At 45.9% G+C, this 18,138-nt stretch overlaps 1 protein-coding gene across 1 annotated transcript; it reads left to right on the forward strand.

The window, feature by feature from the left end:
* Nucleotides 1–1,409: 1,409 nt before the first annotated feature.
* crls1 (cardiolipin synthase 1) lies at nucleotides 1,410–18,016 on the forward strand. Its single transcript, XM_079249298.1, has 7 exons — nucleotides 1,410–1,963; nucleotides 14,529–14,666; nucleotides 15,228–15,357; nucleotides 15,424–15,509; nucleotides 16,564–16,632; nucleotides 17,065–17,156; nucleotides 17,533–18,016. Exons 1-7 carry the CDS (start codon nucleotides 1,565–1,567, stop codon nucleotides 17,624–17,626), a joined length of 1,008 nt encoding a protein of 335 aa, XP_079105424.1. The 5' UTR covers nucleotides 1,410–1,564; the 3' UTR covers nucleotides 17,627–18,016.
* The last annotated feature ends 122 nt before the right edge of the window (nucleotides 18,017–18,138 follow it).

Genomic DNA, 18,138 nt, shown 5'->3' on the forward strand with positions numbered 1-18,138 from the left:
TTAACGCCTCGATGATGTCCATAAAACCATTAGTTTAATGGGACTGTAACCTTTTACTGGTAGTAATATACATTCATGTAAATATTTATGTGTAAATGTCCACTGTGTATGAGTCGATTGATATGATCAATAGTCTGATCAACACTGTGTTTATAAAATAGTTTTGCTGAAATGAGCGTTTTATACCAAATTAAACCGATTTGTTTCATGTTATAAAGTGTTATAAACTGTTATGGCTTGGTTTTTGGTATATTTAACCAAAACATAAAAAAATGAAACATTAACGTTAAGTTTTTATTTTTTTGCACCATTAAATAATTATTTGACCACAAAATATTAATTATATATATATTTATTATTTATCAGCAGCACAACACACTGAATTTTTAGTTTTTTTGTTTTTTATCAAAACTTTATTGACAACAGGACGTTACAAGATATGAATGCAGGACAGAACATGAACAGGGATATAGATAGGGGGATCGGAGAGTATGGAATAATGATGGGGGATCGGAGTACGGAGTAATGATGGGCGATCAGAGAGTACGGAGTAATGATGGGGGATCAGAGAGTACGGAGTAATGATGGGGGATCAGAGAGTACGGAGTAATGATGGGGGATCGGAGAGTACGGAGTAATGGTGGGGGATCAGAGAGTACGGAGTAATGGTGGGCGATCAGAGAGTACGGAATAATGATGGGGGATCGGAGTACGGAGTAATGATGGGGGATCAGAGAGTACGGAGTAATGATGGGGGATCGGAGAGTACGGAGTAATGATGGGGGATCGGAGAGTACGGAGTAATGATGGGGGATCGGAGAGTACGGAGTAATGGTGGGCGATCAGAGAGTACGGAATAATGATGGGGGATCAGAGAGTACGGAGTAATGATGGGGGATCGGAGAGTACGGAGTAATGATGGGGGGATCGGAGAGTACGGAGTAATGATGGGGGGATCGGAGAGTACGGAGTAATGATGGGGGGATCGGAGAGTACGGAGTAATGATGGGGGGATCGGAGAGTACGGCGTAATGATGGGGGGATCGGAGAGTACGGAGTAATGATGGGGGATCAGAGAGTACGGAGTATAAAAGAATATATGCTTTTCAATAAATGTTGAATAGCAGACATAAATCAGTGGTTTTAGCAGCTTTCTTATTTTTAGAATGTTTTATTATGTAAGTATTGTTTTAGTTCTTTTGTAAAAAGATTTAAAAAGATGTTTTTTGTTTGAGAATTTACCAGGAACAAAATTAGATTGATTATAAAACATTGATCTGATCTGACTTGGTTAAAGGAGAAAAAGCTAAACAACGCATCTTCATATACAAGAGTGAAGTCAAATTCTATTTTTTGGTAAATGAATAAACACACATTTTGCCATACTTACGACAGTGATGTACGGTTTACGACATCGGTGGTCGAATCAGTTTACGGCAACATGGCAACCTGCTGGCTCAAGCAGAGCTCCTGGAAACCTTTGATATAAGCCTCTCGAGCGTCGTCATGGTCGCGCGGACAGCGCGTGAGCTGCCGGCTCGTCGGTGAAGAAGCGCGTGTGAAGATGATGACGTGTTTTCGGCGGATTTCGGCGCCGTTGCTACGTAACGGCGCGTGTTTTCCTGCGCCGTGTGCACGCGCTTGTCGGCTCGAGCCTCCGCCATGGCGACTCAGACACACACCTGCCGCGGAGTGCGCGAGGCTGACGCAGACTCCGCCGAGCTTCGCGTGGCTGCTTGGACTCAGGTGGAGCCGCGTCTCGTGCTGCAGCGGGAGCCTCGCGCGGGGAGCGGTGCTCGAGGACAGAGGAGGTCACAGGCGGTCAAAGGTCAGCTTCCTGTCCCAGATGCAGCCGCGAGCGCGAGGACTCTGCAGCGGAAAGCGCGAGGAGGCGCCGCCGAGCCGGGACGGAGCGGAACCGGTTCCGGTACCGGGACAGGGGCTGTTCAACTTCAAAGAGCTGGTGAGTTCCCTGCAGGTGGTCTCTGGCGCGAGCTCCTGCTTTCATCCAAGAGCTGCGTCTTCTCAGAGTCATGACGTAAGCAGGAGTAAAAAGAAAAAAAAAAAGGTGTGACGTCAGAGAGGAACCTTCAGCATGTTCTCCTGTTCCCACTGGCTCAGGTTAACCAGAACACAACGTGTCGCAAACAGCTAAGCTGAAACCAAGGGGAGAATACAGGTAGTTAGTTAGATTACCAGCATTAAACCAGCATGACTAACATCAGAAAGGCATATTAAACAGTAATTCGATTTTCTATTGATCACATCTACTGAGTACTTTTCCAGACATGTTTCTGAATATTAATGGACTGCCGGACATCTTTACTGACTGATCATAACCTCCTCCTCATCCAGAGTTATGACTCCTCTTCCTCATCATAACCTCCTCCTCATCCAGAGTTATGACTCCTCTTCCTCATCGTAACCTCCTCCTCATCCAGAGTTATGACTCCTCTTCCTCATCAGGACCTCCTCCTCATCCAGAGTTATGACTCCTCTTCCTCATCATAACCTCCTCCTCATCCAGAGTTATGACTCCTCTTCCTCATCATAACCTCCTCCTCATCCAGAGTTATGACTCCTCTTCCTCATCGTAACCTCCTCCTCATCCTGAGTTATGACTCCTCTTCCTCATCATAACCTCCTCCTCATCCAGAGTTATGACTCCTCTTCCTCATCAGAACCTCCTCCTCATCCTGAGTTATGACTCCTCTTCCTCATCAGAACCTCCTCCTCATCCTGAGTTATGACTCCTCTTCCTCATCAGAACCTCCTCCTCATCCTGAGTTATGACTCCTCTTCCTCATCATAGCCGCCTCCTCATCCTGAGTTATGACTCCTCTTCCTCATCATAACCTCCTCCTCATCCTGAGTTATGAATCCTCTTCCTCATCATAGCCTCCTCCTCATCCTGAGTTATGACTCCTCTTCCTCATCATAACCTCCTCCTCATCCTGAGTTATGAATCCTCTTCCTCATCATAACCTCCTCCTCATCCTGAGTTATGACTCCTCTTCCTCATCAGAACCTCCTCCTCATCCAGACTTATGACTCCTCTTCCTCATCATAGCCTCCTCCTCATCCTGAGTTATGACTCCTCTTCCTCATCAGAACCTCCTCCTCATCCTGAGTTATGACTCCTCTTCCTCATCAGAACCTCCTCTTCATCCAGAGTTATGACTCCTCTTCCTCATCAGAACCTCCTCCTCATCCTGAGTTATGACTCCTCTTCCTCATCAGAACCTCCTCCTCATCCTGAGTTATGACTCCTCTTCCTCATCAGAACCTCCTCCTCATCCTGAGTTATGACTCCTCTTCCTCATCAGAACCTCCTCCTCATCCAGAGTTATGACTCCTCTTCCTCATCATAGCCTCCTCCTCATCCTGAGTTATGACTCCTCTTCCTCATCAGAACCACCTCCTCATCCTGAGTTATGACTCCTCTTCCTCATCAGAACCTCCTCCTCATCCTGAGTTATGACTCCTCTTCCTCATCAGAACCTCCTCCTCATCCAGAGTTATGACTCCTCTTCCTCATCAGAACCTCCTCCTCATCCAGAGTTATGACTCCTCTTCCTCATCAGAACCTCCTCCTCATCCTGAGTTATGACTCCTCTTCCTCATCATAGCCTCCTCCTCATCCTGAGTTATGACTCCTCTTCCTCATCATAACCTCCTCCTCATCCAGAGTTATGACTCCTCTTCCTCATCAGAACCTCCTCCTCATCCTGAGTTATGACTCCTCTTCCTCATCATAACCTCCTCCTCATCCAGAGTTATGACTCCTCTTCCTCATCAGAACCTCCTCCTCATCCAGAGTTATGACTCCTCTTCCTCATCAGAACCTCCTCCTCATCCAGAGTTATGACTCCTCTTCCTCATCATAACCTCCTCCTCATCCTAAGTTATGACTCCTCTTCCTCATCATAACCTCCTCCTGATCCTGAGTTATGACTCCTCTTCCTCATCATAACCGCCTCCTCATCCTGAGTTATGACTCCTCTTCCTCATCAGAACCTCCTCCTCATCCTGAGTTATGAATCCTCTTCCTCATCAGAACCTCCTCTTCATCCTGAGTTATGACTCCTCTTCCTCATCAGAACCTCCTCCTCATCCTGAGTTATGACTCCTCTTCCTCATCAGAACCTCCTCCTCATCCTGAGTTATGACTCCTCTTCCTCATCAGAACCTCCTCCTGATCCTGAGTTATGACTCCTCTTCCTCATCATAACCTCCTCCTGATCCTGAGTTATGACTCCTCTTCCTCATCAGAACCTCCTCTTCATCCTAAGTTATGACTCCTCTTCCTCATCAGAACCTCCTCCTCATCCTGAGTTATGACTCCTCTTCCTCATCAGAACCTCCTCCTCATCCAGAGTTATGACTCCTCTTCCTCATCAGAACCTCCTCCTCATCCAGAGTTATGACTCCTCTTCCTCATCAGAACCTCCTCCTGATCCAGAGTTATGACTCCTCTTCCTCATCATAGCCGCCTCCTCATCCTGAGTTATGACTCCGCTTCCTCATCATAACCTCCTCCTCATCCAGAGTTATGACTCCTCTTCCTCATCATAACCTCCTCCTCATCCTGAGTTATGACTCCTCTTCCTCATCATAACCTCCTCCTCATCCTGAGTTATGACTCCTCTTCCTCATCAGAACCTCCTCCTCATCCTGAGTTATGACTCCTCTTCCTCATCAGAACCTCCTCCTCATCCAGAGTTATGACTCCTCTTCCTCATCAGAACCTCCTCCTCATCCAGAGTTATGACTCCTCTTCCTCATCAGAACCTCCTCCTGATCCAGAGTTATGACTCCTCTTCCTCATCATAGCCGCCTCCTCATCCTGAGTTATGACTCCGCTTCCTCATCAGAACCTCCTCCTCATCCAGAGTTATGACTCCGCTTCCTCATCATAACCTCCTCCTCATCCTGAGTTATGACTCCTCTTCCTCATCAGAACCTCCTCCTCATCCTGAGTTATGACTCCTCTTCCTCATCAGAACCTCCTCCTCATCCTGAGTTATGACTCCTCTTCCTCATCATAACCTCCTCCTGATCCTGAGTTATGACTCCTCTTCCTCATCATAACCTCCTCCTCATCCAGAGTTATGACTCCTCTTCCTCATCATAACCTCCTCCTCATCCTGAGTTATGACTCCTCTTCCTCATCATAACCTCCTCCTCATCCAGAGTTATGACTCCTCTTCCTCATCATAGCCGCCTCCTCATCCTGAGTTATGACTCCTCTTCCTCATCATAACCTCCTCCTCATCCTGAGTTATGACTCCTCTTCCTCATCAGAACCTCCTCCTCATCCTGAGTTATGACTCCTCTTCCTCATCATAACCTCCTCCTGATCCTGAGTTATGACTCCTCTTCCTCATCATAACCTCCTCATCCTGAGTTATGACTCCTCTTCCTCATCATAGCCGCCTCCTCATCCTGAGCTATGACTCCTCTTCCTCATCATAACCTCCTCCTCATCCAGAGTTATGACTCCTCTTCCTCATCATAGCCGCCTCCTCATCCTGAGTTATGACTCCTCTTCCTCATCAGAACCTCCTCCTCATCCTGAGTTATGACTCCTCTTCCTCATCAGAACCTCCTCCTCATCCTGAGTTATGACTCCTCTTCCTCATCAGAACCACCTCCTCATCCTGAGTTATGACTTCTCTTCCTCATCATAACCTCCTCCTCATCCTGAGTTATGACTCCTCTTCCTCATCAGAACCGCCTCCTCATCCTGAGTTATGACTCCTCTTCCTCATCAGAACCGCCTCCTCATCCTGAGTTATGACTCCTCTTCCTCATCAGAACCGCCTCCTCATCCTGAGTTATGACTCCTCTTCCTCATCAGAACCTCCTCCTCATCCTGAGTTATGACTCCTCTTCCTCATCATAACCTCCTCCTCATCCTAAGTTATGACTCCTCTTCCTCATCATAACCTCCTCCTCATCCTGAGTTATGACTCCTCTTCCTCATCAGAACCGCCTCCTCATCCTGAGTTATGACTCCTCTTCCTCATCAGAACCGCCTCCTCATCCTGAGTTATGACTCCTCTTCCTCATCAGAACCTCCTCCTCATCCTGAGTTATGACTCCTCTTCCTCATCAGAACCTCCTCCTCATCCTGAGTTATGACTCCTCTTCCTCATCAGAACCTCCTCCTCATCCTGAGTTATGACTCCTCTTCCTCATCAGAACCTCCTCCTCATCCTGAGTTATGACTCCTCTTCCTCATCAGAACCTCCTCCTGATCCTGAGTTATGACTCCTCTTCCTCATCAGAACCTCCTCTTCATCCTAAGTTATGACTCCTCTTCCTCATCAGAACCTCCTCCCCATCCTGAGTTATGACTCCTCTTCCTCATCAGAACCTCCTCCTCATCCTGAGTTATGACTCCTCTTCCTCATCAGAACCTCCTCTTCATCCTGAGTTATGACTCCTCTTCCTCATCATAACCGCCTCCTCATCCTGAGTTATGACTCCTCTTCCTCATCATAACCGCCTCCTCATCCTGAGTTATGACTCCTCTTCCTCATTATAACCTCCTCCTCATCCTGAGTTATGACTCCTCTTCCTCATCAGAACCTCCTCCTCATCCTGAGTTATGACTCCTCTTCCTCATCAGAACCTCCTCTTCATCCTGAGTTATGACTCCTCTTCCTCATCATAACCGCCTCCTCATCCTGAGTTATGACTCCTCTTCCTCATCATAACCGCCTCCTCATCCTGAGTTATGACTCCTCTTCCTCATTATAACCTCCTCCTCATCCTGAGTTATGACTCCTCTTCCTCATCAGAACCTCCTCTTCATCCTAAGTTATGACTCCTCTTCCTCATCATAACCTCCTCATCCTGAGTTATGACTCCTCTTCCTCATCATAGCCGCCTCCTCATCCTGAGCTATGACTCCTCTTCCTCATCATAACCTCCTCCTCATCCAGAGTTATGACTCCTCTTCCTCATCATAGCCGCCTCCTCATCCTGAGTTATGACTCCTCTTCCTCATCAGAACCTCCTCCTCATCCTGAGTTATGACTCCTCTTCCTCATCAGAACCTCCTCCTCATCCTGAGTTATGACTCCTCTTCCTCATCAGAACCACCTCCTCATCCTGAGTTATGACTTCTCTTCCTCATCATAACCTCCTCCTCATCCTGAGTTATGACTCCTCTTCCTCATCAGAACCGCCTCCTCATCCTGAGTTATGACTCCTCTTCCTCATCAGAACCGCCTCCTCATCCTGAGTTATGACTCCTCTTCCTCATCAGAACCTCCTCCTCATCCTGAGTTATGACTCCTCTTCCTCATCAGAACCTCCTCCTCATCCTAAGTTATGACTCCTCTTCCTCATCATAACCTCCTCCTCATCCTGAGTTATGACTCCTCTTCCTCATCAGAACCGCCTCCTCATCCTGAGTTATGACTCCTCTTCCTCATCAGAACCGCCTCCTCATCCTGAGTTATGACTCCTCTTCCTCATCAGAACCTCCTCCTCATCCTGAGTTATGACTCCTCTTCCTCATCAGAACCTCCTCCTCATCCTGAGTTATGACTCCTCTTCCTCATCAGAACCTCCTCCTCATCCTGAGTTATGACTCCTCTTCCTCATCAGAACCTCCTCCTGATCCTGAGTTATGACTCCTCTTCCTCATCATAACCTCCTCCTGATCCTGAGTTATGACTCCTCTTCCTCATCAGAACCTCCTCTTCATCCTAAGTTATGACTCCTCTTCCTCATCAGAACCTCCTCCCCATCCTGAGTTATGACTCCTCTTCCTCATCAGAACCTCCTCCTCATCCTGAGTTATGACTCCTCTTCCTCATCAGAACCTCCTCTTCATCCTGAGTTATGACTCCTCTTCCTCATCATAACCGCCTCCTCATCCTGAGTTATGACTCCTCTTCCTCATCATAACCGCCTCCTCATCCTGAGTTATGACTCCTCTTCCTCATCATAACCTCCTCCTCATCCTGAGTTATGACTCCTCTTCCTCATCAGAACCTCCTCTTCATCCTAAGTTATGACTCCTCTTCCTCATCAGAACCTCCTCCCCATCCTGAGTTATGACTCCTCTTCCTCATCAGAACCTCCTCCTCATCCTGAGTTATGACTCCTCTTCCTCATCAAAACCTCCTCCTCATCCTGAGTTATGACTCCTCTTCCTCATCAGAACCTCCTCTTCATCCTGAGTTATGACTCCTCTTCCTCATCATAACCTCCTCCTGATCCTGAGTTATGACTCCTCTTCCTCATCAGAACCTCCTCCTGATCCTGAGTTATGACTCCTCTTCCTCATCAGAACCTCCTCCTGATCCTGAGTTATGACTCCTCTTCCTCATCAGAACCTCCTCTTCATCCTGAGTTATGACTCCTCTTCCTCATCAGAACCTCCTCCTCATCCTGAGTTATGACTCCTCTTCCTCATCAGAACCTCCTCCTCATCCTGAGTTATGACTCCTCTTCCTCATCAGAACCTCCTCCTCATCCTGAGTTATGACTCCTCTTCCTCATCAGAACCTCCTCCTCATCCTGAGTTATGACTCCTCTTCCTCATCAGAACCTCCTCCTCATCCTGAGTTATGACTCCTCTTCCTCATCATAACCTCCTCTTCATCCTGAGTTATGACTCCTCTTCCTCATCATAACCTCCTCTTCATCCTGAGTTATGACTCCTCTTCCTCATCAGAACCTCCTCCTCATCCTGAGTTATGACTCCTCTTCCTCATCAGAACCTCCTCCTCATCCTGAGTTATGACTCCTCTTCCTCATCAGAACCTCCTCCTCATCCTGAGTTATGACTCCTCTTCCTCATCAGAACCTCCTCCTCATCCTGAGTTATGACTCCTCTTCCTCATCAGAACCTCCTCCTCATCCTGAGTTATGACTCCTCTTCCTCATCAGAACCTCCTCCTGATCCTGAGTTATGACTCCTCTTCCTCATCATAACCTCCTCCTGATCCTGAGTTATGACTCCTCTTCCTCATCAGAACCTCCTCTTCATCCTAAGTTATGACTCCTCTTCCTCATCAGAACCTCCTCCCCATCCTGAGTTATGACTCCTCTTCCTCATCAGAACCTCCTCCTCATCCTGAGTTATGACTCCTCTTCCTCATCAGAACCTCCTCTTCATCCTGAGTTATGACTCCTCTTCCTCATCATAACCGCCTCCTCATCCTGAGTTATGACTCCTCTTCCTCATCATAACCGCCTCCTCATCCTGAGTTATGACTCCTCTTCCTCATTATAACCTCCTCCTCATCCTGAGTTATGACTCCTCTTCCTCATCAGAACCTCCTCTTCATCCTAAGTTATGACTCCTCTTCCTCATCAGAACCTCCTCCCCATCCTGAGTTATGACTCCTCTTCCTCATCAGAACCTCCTCCTCATCCTGAGTTATGACTCCTCTTCCTCATCAAAACCTCCTCCTCATCCTGAGTTATGACTCCTCTTCCTCATCAGAACCTCCTCTTCATCCTGAGTTATGACTCCTCTTCCTCATCATAACCTCCTCCTGATCCTGAGTTATGACTCCTCTTCCTCATCAGAACCTCCTCCTGATCCTGAGTTATGACTCCTCTTCCTCATCAGAACCTCCTCCTGATCCTGAGTTATGACTCCTCTTCCTCATCAGAACCTCCTCTTCATCCTGAGTTATGACTCCTCTTCCTCATCAGAACCTCCTCCTCATCCTGAGTTATGACTCCTCTTCCTCATCAGAACCTCCTCCTCATCCTGAGTTATGACTCCTCTTCCTCATCAGAACCTCCTCCTCATCCTGAGTTATGACTCCTCTTCCTCATCAGAACCTCCTCCTCATCCTGAGTTATGACTCCTCTTCCTCATCAGAACCTCCTCCTCATCCTGAGTTATGACTCCTCTTCCTCATCATAACCTCCTCTTCATCCTGAGTTATGACTCCTCTTCCTCATCATAACCTCCTCTTCATCCTGAGTTATGACTCCTCTTCCTCATCAGAACCTCCTCCTCATCCTGAGTTATGACTCCTCTTCCTCATCAGAACCTCCTCTTCATCCTGAGTTATGACTCCTCTTCCTCATCATAACCTCCTCCTCATCCTGAGTTATGACTCATCTTCCTCATCAGAACCTCCTCTTCATCCTGAGTTATGACTCCTCTTCCTCATCATAACCTCCTCCTCATCCAGAGTTATGACTCCTCTTCCTCATCAGAACCTCCTCTTCATCCTGAGTTATGACTCCTCTTCCTCATCATAACCTCCTCTTCATCCTGAGTTATGACTCCTCTTCCTCATCAGAACCTCCTCCTCATCCTGAGTTATGACTCCTCTTCCTCATCAGAACCTCCTCTTCATCCTGAGTTATGACTCCTCTTCCTCATCATAACCTCCTCCTCATCCTGAGTTATGACTCATCTTCCTCATCAGAACCTCCTCCTCATCCTGAGTTATGACTCCTCTTCCTCATCAGAACCTCCTCTTCATCCTGAGTTATGACTCCTCTTCCTCATCAGAACCTCCTCCTCATCCAGAGTTATGACTCATCTTCCTCATCAGAACCTCCTCCTCATCCTGAGTTATGACTCCTCTTCCTCATCAGAACCTCCTCTTCATCCAGAGTTATGACTCCTCTTCCTCATCATAACCTCCTCCTCATCCTGAGTTATGACTCCTCTTCCTCATCATAACCTCCTCTTCATCCAGAGTTATGACTCCTCTTCCTCATCAGAACCTCCTCTTCATCCTAAGTTATGACTCCTCTTCCTCATCAGAACCTCCTCCTCATCCTGAGTTATGACTCCTCTTCCTCATCATAACCTCCTCTTCATCCTGAGTTATGACTCCTCTTCCTCATCAGAACCTCCTCCTCATCCTGAGTTATGACTCCTCTTCCTCATCATAACCTCCTCCTCATCCTGAGTTATGACTCCTCTTCCTCATCAGAACCTCCTCTTCATCCTAAGTTATGACTCCTCTTCCTCATCAGAACCTCCTCCTCATCCTGAGTTATGACTCCTCTTCCTCATCAGAACCTCCTCCTCATCCTGAGTTATGACTCCTCTTCCTCATCATAACCTCCTCTTCATCCTGAGTTATGACTCCTCTTCCTCATCATAACCTCCTCCTCATCCTGAGTTATGACTCCTCTTCCTCATCAGAACCTCCTCCTCATCCAGAGTTATGACTCCTCTTCCTCATCAGAACCTCCTCTTCATCCTGAGTTATGACTCCTCTTCCTCATCAGAACCTCCTCCTCATCCTGAGTTATGACTCCTCTTCCTCATCATAACCTCCTCTTCATCCAGAGTTATGACTCCTCTTCCTCATCAGAACCTCCTCTTCATCCTAAGTTATGACTCCTCTTCCTCATCAGAACCTCCTCCTCATCCTGAGTTATGACTCCTCTTCCTCATCATAACCTCCTCTTCATCCTGAGTTATGACTCCTCTTCCTCATCATAGCCTCCTCCTCATCCTGAGTTATGACTCCTCTTCCTCATCATAACCTCCTCCTCATCCTGAGTTATGACTCCTCTTCCTCATCAGAACCTCCTCTTCATCCTAAGTTATGACTCCTCTTCCTCATCAGAACCTCCTCCTCATCCTGAGTTATGACTCCTCTTCCTCATCAGAACCTCCTCCTCATCCTGAGTTATGACTCCTCTTCCTCATCATAACCTCCTCTTCATCCTGAGTTATGACTCCTCTTCCTCATCATAACCACCTCCTCATCCTGAGTTATGACTCCTCTTCCTCATCAGAACCTCCTCCTCATCCTGAGTTATGACTCCTCTTCCTCATCATAACCTCCTCCTCATCCTGAGTTATGAATCCTCTTCCTCATCATAACCTCCTCCTCATCCTGAGTTATGACTCCTCTTCCTCATCAGAACCTCCTCTTCATCCTAAGTTATGACTCCTCTTCCTCATCAGAACCTCCTCCTCATCCTGAGTTATGACTCCTCTTCCTCATCAGAACCTCCTCCTCATCCTGAGTTATGACTCCTCTTCCTCATCATAACCTCCTCCTCATCCTGAGTTATGACTCCTCTTCCTCATCATAACCTCCTCCTCATCCAGAGTTATGACTCCTCTTCCTCATCAGAACCTCCTCTTCATCCTGAGTTATGACTCCTCTTCCTCATCAGAACCTCCTCCTCATCCTGAGTTATGACTCCTCTTCCTCATCATAACCTCCTCTTCATCCAGAGTTATGACTCCTCTTCCTCATCAGAACCTCCTCTTCATCCTAAGTTATGACTCCTCTTCCTCATCAGAACCTCCTCCTCATCCTGAGTTATGACTCCTCTTCCTCATCATAACCTCCTCTTCATCCTGAGTTATGACTCCTCTTCCTCATCATAGCCTCCTCCTCATCCTGAGTTATGACTCCTCTTCCTCATCATAACCTCCTCCTCATCCTGAGTTATGACTCCTCTTCCTCATCAGAACCTCCTCTTCATCCTAAGTTATGACTCCTCTTCCTCATCAGAACCTCCTCCTCATCCTGAGTTATGACTCCTCTTCCTCATCAGAACCTCCTCCTCATCCTGAGTTATGACTCCTCTTCCTCATCATAACCTCCTCTTCATCCTGAGTTATGACTCCTCTTCCTCATCATAACCACCTCCTCATCCTGAGTTATGACTCCTCTTCCTCATCAGAACCTCCTCCTCATCCTGAGTTATGACTCCTCTTCCTCATCATAACCTCCTCCTCATCCTGAGTTATGAATCCTCTTCCTCATCAGAACCTCCTCCTCATCCTGAGTTATGACTCCTCTTCCTCATCAGAACCTCCTCCTCATCCTGAGTTTTGACTCCTCTTCCTCATCAGAACCTCCTCCTCATCCTGAGTTATGACTCCTCTTCCTCATCATAACCTCCTCTTCATCCTGAGTTATGACTCCTCTTCCTCATCAGAACCTCCTCCTCATCCTGAGTTATGACTCCTCTTCCTCATCATAACCTCCTCCTCATCCTGAGTTATGAATCCTCTTCCTCATCAGAACCTCCTCCTCATCCTGAGTTATGACTCCTCTTCCTCATCAGAACCTCCTCCTCATCCTGAGTTTTGACTCCTCTTCCTCATCAGAACCTCCTCCTCATCCTGAGTTATGACTCCTCTTCCTCATCATAACCTCCTCTTCATCCTGAGTTATGACTCCTCTTCCTCATCATAACCTCCTCCTCATCCTGAGTTATGACTCCTCTTCCTCATCAGAACCTCCTCCTCATCCTGAGTTTTGACTCCTCTTCCTCATCAGAACCTCCTCCTCATCCTGAGTTATGACTCCTCTTCCTCATCATAACCTCCTCTTCATCCTGAGTTATGACTCCTCTTCCTCATCATAACCTCCTCCTCATCCTGAGTTATGATAAGGCCTTTTTTCACATGTGACAGGCGGAAGAAAAAGTAGTTCCTACCTACTGGGTGGAATTTAGACAAGATCATCTGGTTACGTCCCAGTTCCTGTGATAAACTCCATGTTTACACCAGATTACTAAAGGACTGATATTCAGGCATGAAAAGTGATTCTGGGACATAAACAGCTGCTATCAGAGGTAATCAATGCGCACATGATTAGTATACAATAATAATATTGATGGAGTTAAATGTTGGATCAACAAAGTTTTATTTATAAAGTTTGAATGTTCTAAAGTTTAAAACACGTTTTAGCTTTAATATTATATTAAATTATTTAATTTAATTTTACTTTAATTATTAATTTTTAATTATTAAGTTATATTAATATTATAATATACGTTTCTTTTTTGTGTCATAGATAACATCACAAATGTTATTTATTTCCTCTCAGACGTTTTACAAATACTTTTTAGTTTTATACTGTTCTGTTGTTGTGTTAAACACAATTGTACATGGAGGCTGCAACTACTAAATTTCCCAAGTTGGGATTAATAAAGTACTTCTATTCTATATTCTATTAAGTATAAAGATAATCAGTAGCAGATTACGGAAGCACCGATCCACTTTGTGGGAGTTCCGATCCGATATCTGAAACTTTAATATTTGCCGATACCAGATGTGTTTATGTGAACATTATTATGGTTATTATTGCTGTTATAACGGTGTAAGATTTTATTAGGTTGTAATAAATGACCCATCCTTTCAGAGGTTACCTCATCAATACAAATATAATAACATTACAGATCTAACAATTTCAACAAGTTTTATTTTAATTTGGCACATTTTACCTAAATGTTAGGGCTGTGACAATATGCTTTTGTCCCAATTCGATTCTGATTTTTTGGGTGCTGATTCGATTTAAATTGTGATTCTCAAAATTCTTTGATATTGCTGATTTTTGTAGATTAAAAACAACAAAAAAAAATTATAGAACGTTTTTTTTCTGGTAAGTTTTCTTGATTTGTTATAGCAGCCAGACCATCATTCTGCTGCTATAATACCCCAGAAATCAAGTAAAAAGATCAATAAAAACAATAAAAATGACAAAAATTTTATAGTGGATTAATTTTATTTAACTGGGAAAAAAAAAAGATTGTGATCTGTTGTCCTGCAGTACGAGAATCCGTGGACGATCCCCAACCTGCTGTGTGTGTGTCGGATCCTGCTGGCTCCCTTTCTGGGTCATCTGATCATCCAGCAGAACTTCGACCTCAGCCTCGCCCTCTTCGTGCTGGCAGGAGCGACTGACCTGGTAAAGCACACACACTTCTGCAGAGCTGCCTGTCCTGTCACCTGATGGTCGGCGGTTCGAATCCCAGAGGTCAAGAAGGCCATCCAGCGTAAAACGTGCCACTTCACCTGAGCGATGATTCGCTGTGGCGACCGCTTCAAAAGGTCGAGCCGGAAGGGAAACAACAAGATTAAAACGTTTATTTGGGAGGAAAAATGCAGCTTTGTTGTCCAAAAAGTTTTATATTTTTTGTCTTTGAATTTGTTCACATGCAAATTTTTTTGAAAAATGATTAATTTGATATTTATTGATTTATATTTATTTTCTTATTCACAATATATTATATCATTATTATATTATATATATAATATATAAATATGTTATTATATATTAATATTTATCTTTTTTTTTTTTTAATTAATTGAAAGTCTCGATTTAGAAAAAAAAGTTAAAATATTTCTTTAAAATAAAGAGAAATGCAAGAAATATCTTTTATTTAATTAATCATTAATGAATTTTTCATTGGAAACCAAACTGAACTGGGAGGATAGTTCTGCATCTGATTTCCTGTTTGTTTCTCAGCTGGACGGCTTCATCGCCAGAACGTGGCCGACTCAGAAGTCCGCTTTGGGCAGCGCTCTCGATCCGCTGGCCGACAAGATTCTCATCAGTATCTTATACATCAGCCTCACCTACGCTGGGCTCATACCAGGTACGACCGCCGTCTCCCACGGTAACCAGTAACCAGCCGAGCGCTAACTGCCGCCCTCCGTTGCAGCTCCGCTCACAGCGCTGGTGATTTCCCGGGACGTCGGTTTGATCGCTGCGGTGTTCTGGGTCAGATACAAGACCGTCCCTCCACCGGTGAGAAAACCACTTTTCCATTTAAACCAGTTTTTCCAGTTATTCTGTCAGCAGAGAGCGGACTGGAAGTGGAGCTCGGTCTAAGCCGGGGATCCTCAGTCCGGGTCCTGGAGGGTTGGTTCCCCTTCAGGGTTTTCCTGCTGCAAAACACATGACTCAGACTCAGACAAGCGCTGCACCTGTCTGCCAGATACACACTGATTGGAATCAGGTGTGTTGAAGCAGGGAAACCTGGAAAAGCTGCAGGACTCCGGAGGATCCCTGGCTTGGAAATGCTGACCTCTAGAGGCGCCGCGGTGTAAAGCAGAGCTCTGGTTTCCTGTTCCTCCACCATCGACCGTATATGAAAGATGGACGGAGCCTCCGGCGGTTAAAAGTGAAGCCGATGCAGAAGTAAAACTGCAGTTCCCCCTTCATCCACTAGAGGCTGCAAAACAGAGCAAATCCCCATAGACTCCCATGTTAAAAATACCAACTTCACAGCAGAAATATGTTTACAGCAGAATAAACATGTTTACAGCCTGGTTCAAAAATCCATTTTAGGTTTAATAGGTCAAGTTTACCTTCATGACAACTGTGGAGGAGGGAATTTTTTTCTAACTCGCCCGTTTAAAAGTAATTTCATCTCGAAGTTTGGCATATTTAGGGGCGTGTCCTTTTGATTGACAGGTACCCGATCTCCCACTTCAAGTCAGAAGAACGTAGAACGATTTTAGCCGGTTAACAACGTGACTTAGCTTTAGCCTGCTTACCTCCGTTAGCTGGTTAGCTCCTGTTAGCTCCGGGTTAGCTCGGTTAGCTCTTAGCTACAGAAAGCTCAGAGTTCGCTCGATGTCCGGGAGAGACGACACGCATGCCCCTGCCAAGATGGTGATGGTAGGAACCGCCCACCGAGCTTCAATTCAGCTCTTCAGAAACCTACGGGTGACGTCACGGAGGCTCCGCCCATCTTTTATATCCAGTCTATGTCCTCCAGGTGTGTTTGATGCTGCAGTGTGTTTAAACACATCTTTAACGCTTCCTGGATCCTAACGGCTGCTGCTTCTGTCTGCAGGTGACTCTGAGTAAGTTTTTCAACCCGTGCTACACAACAGCGCAGCTCAAACCGACGCTCTTCAGCAAGGTGAGACGCACCGCCTTCCACGCCATCAGTCGTGTGCTTTGAGTAAATCTCCTCGCTCTGCGGCGGCATGAGCGGGTCAAGGTCCTGAGATCTGATTCGCAGAACCACAGACGGGTCCAGGATGGACTTTATGTCCTAAAACAAATGAAATGTCGCCTCCTCCGTCCCATGCGTTTGCTCAAAGCTTTGAGCATTTTTTAGCAAATGTCCCAAACAAGCTGGTTGTTCTGAAAGGTTTTAACCTCAGAGATAAAAAAAGATTTAAGTTTGCAACAACCGTGATGCTTCACCTTCTGAATGTTCAGCTGGAAAACTGTCAGAATCTTCAGCATTCAGGAGAATAAAACAGCCGCCGACTGAAAACAGGAGATTTTATCTGACAAACGGCGTATTTATTTACATTTAACTTGTATTTTATGGATTTATTTTCAGGCCAACACGGTCATCCAGCTGTTCCTCGTCGCTGCTTCTCTGGCTGCTCCCGTCTTCCATTACACAGACAGCCTTCTGCTGCCTTGTTTATGGTAAAACACACTCCACACACACTGCACACACACTCCACACACACACCCCACATTCCTCCGTTGTCTCTGATTTATGGTAAAACTACAAAATAAAATGTAGTTTGTTTTTTACTTTTTACACATTTTGACAAGTTTTCTTGCATATTTCTGAGATTTTAAAATAGATTTATTACTTTTAGGGTCGATTGTCTGTTTATGTTTATTAAAATTCTATTTTTATTAGCTAAACATCCTTTGGTTCATTAAAACAAGATAAATATATGACCAGCTCCAGAGGCAGCAGGGACTCGGCTGGTTGGTTTTCTGACAAGCAGCAGCTGGGAGGAAAATATTTCATCACTTTGAGCTCTGATATCTGACGTTTATGACGCTGCAGGTGCATCACAGCGGCGACGACGGCAGCGTCAGGATACAGCTACTGGCACTACGGCCGCAAGACGGTGCGCGTGCTGAACACCAGGTCGCCATGAGAACCGCAGCTGGAGCCGCGTTCAAATCAACAAAAATAGCTTCTGCAGAGACGCTCATCAGACGTGGCGAACGGAGGACAGACCTGCAGCTGGACGATCGCCAGGAGCTCTGAAAACAAGGAGCTGTGACGACCATTTATGTGTCGCCATGGCAACGGCACAGGAAGAAAGGAGGAGGGAAAAAAGCCACAGATGGTTTATAGCAACACTACACAAACAGCAGCTCTGTCGGCGGTCTGGTCCAGAGACAAGCAAACAGAACCGTACGGCGATCATCCAGCCCGACAACACGTTAGCTGATGAGCCGCCGCCGCCCTGTCGCGCCGCCACGTGATGTCACATGACTGTCCGTTTTGTAATCCGGTGATTTATGATTAAAAAGGAAAATCAGCTTTAGTTTCTCTGGTTGTTACTGGTCTGGATGTGGGAACGTTTTTATTCCTGGAAGGAATAAAACAGAAAATGTGACGCTGTTGATGGTTTTAATGGTCAGAAATGTCGCGTTGCACCGC

This window comes from Telmatherina bonti, assembly GCF_933228915.1.
Source record: "Telmatherina bonti genome assembly, chromosome: 11".
NCBI lineage: Eukaryota > Metazoa > Chordata > Actinopteri > Atheriniformes > Telmatherinidae > Telmatherina > Telmatherina bonti.

Excerpts from the sequence above, each read along its gene's own strand:
- crls1 (XM_079249298.1), top strand. The coding sequence starts at position 1,565 with ATGATGACGTGTTTTCGGCGGATTTCGGCGCCGTTGCTACGTAACGGC. Across the intron at positions 15,510-16,563 it reads ACAAGACCGTCCCTCCACCG|GTGACTCTGAGTAAGTTTTT; the intron begins GTGAGAAAACCA and ends TTCTGTCTGCAG. Across the intron at positions 16,633-17,064 it reads AACCGACGCTCTTCAGCAAG|GCCAACACGGTCATCCAGCT; the intron begins GTGAGACGCACC and ends ATTTATTTTCAG.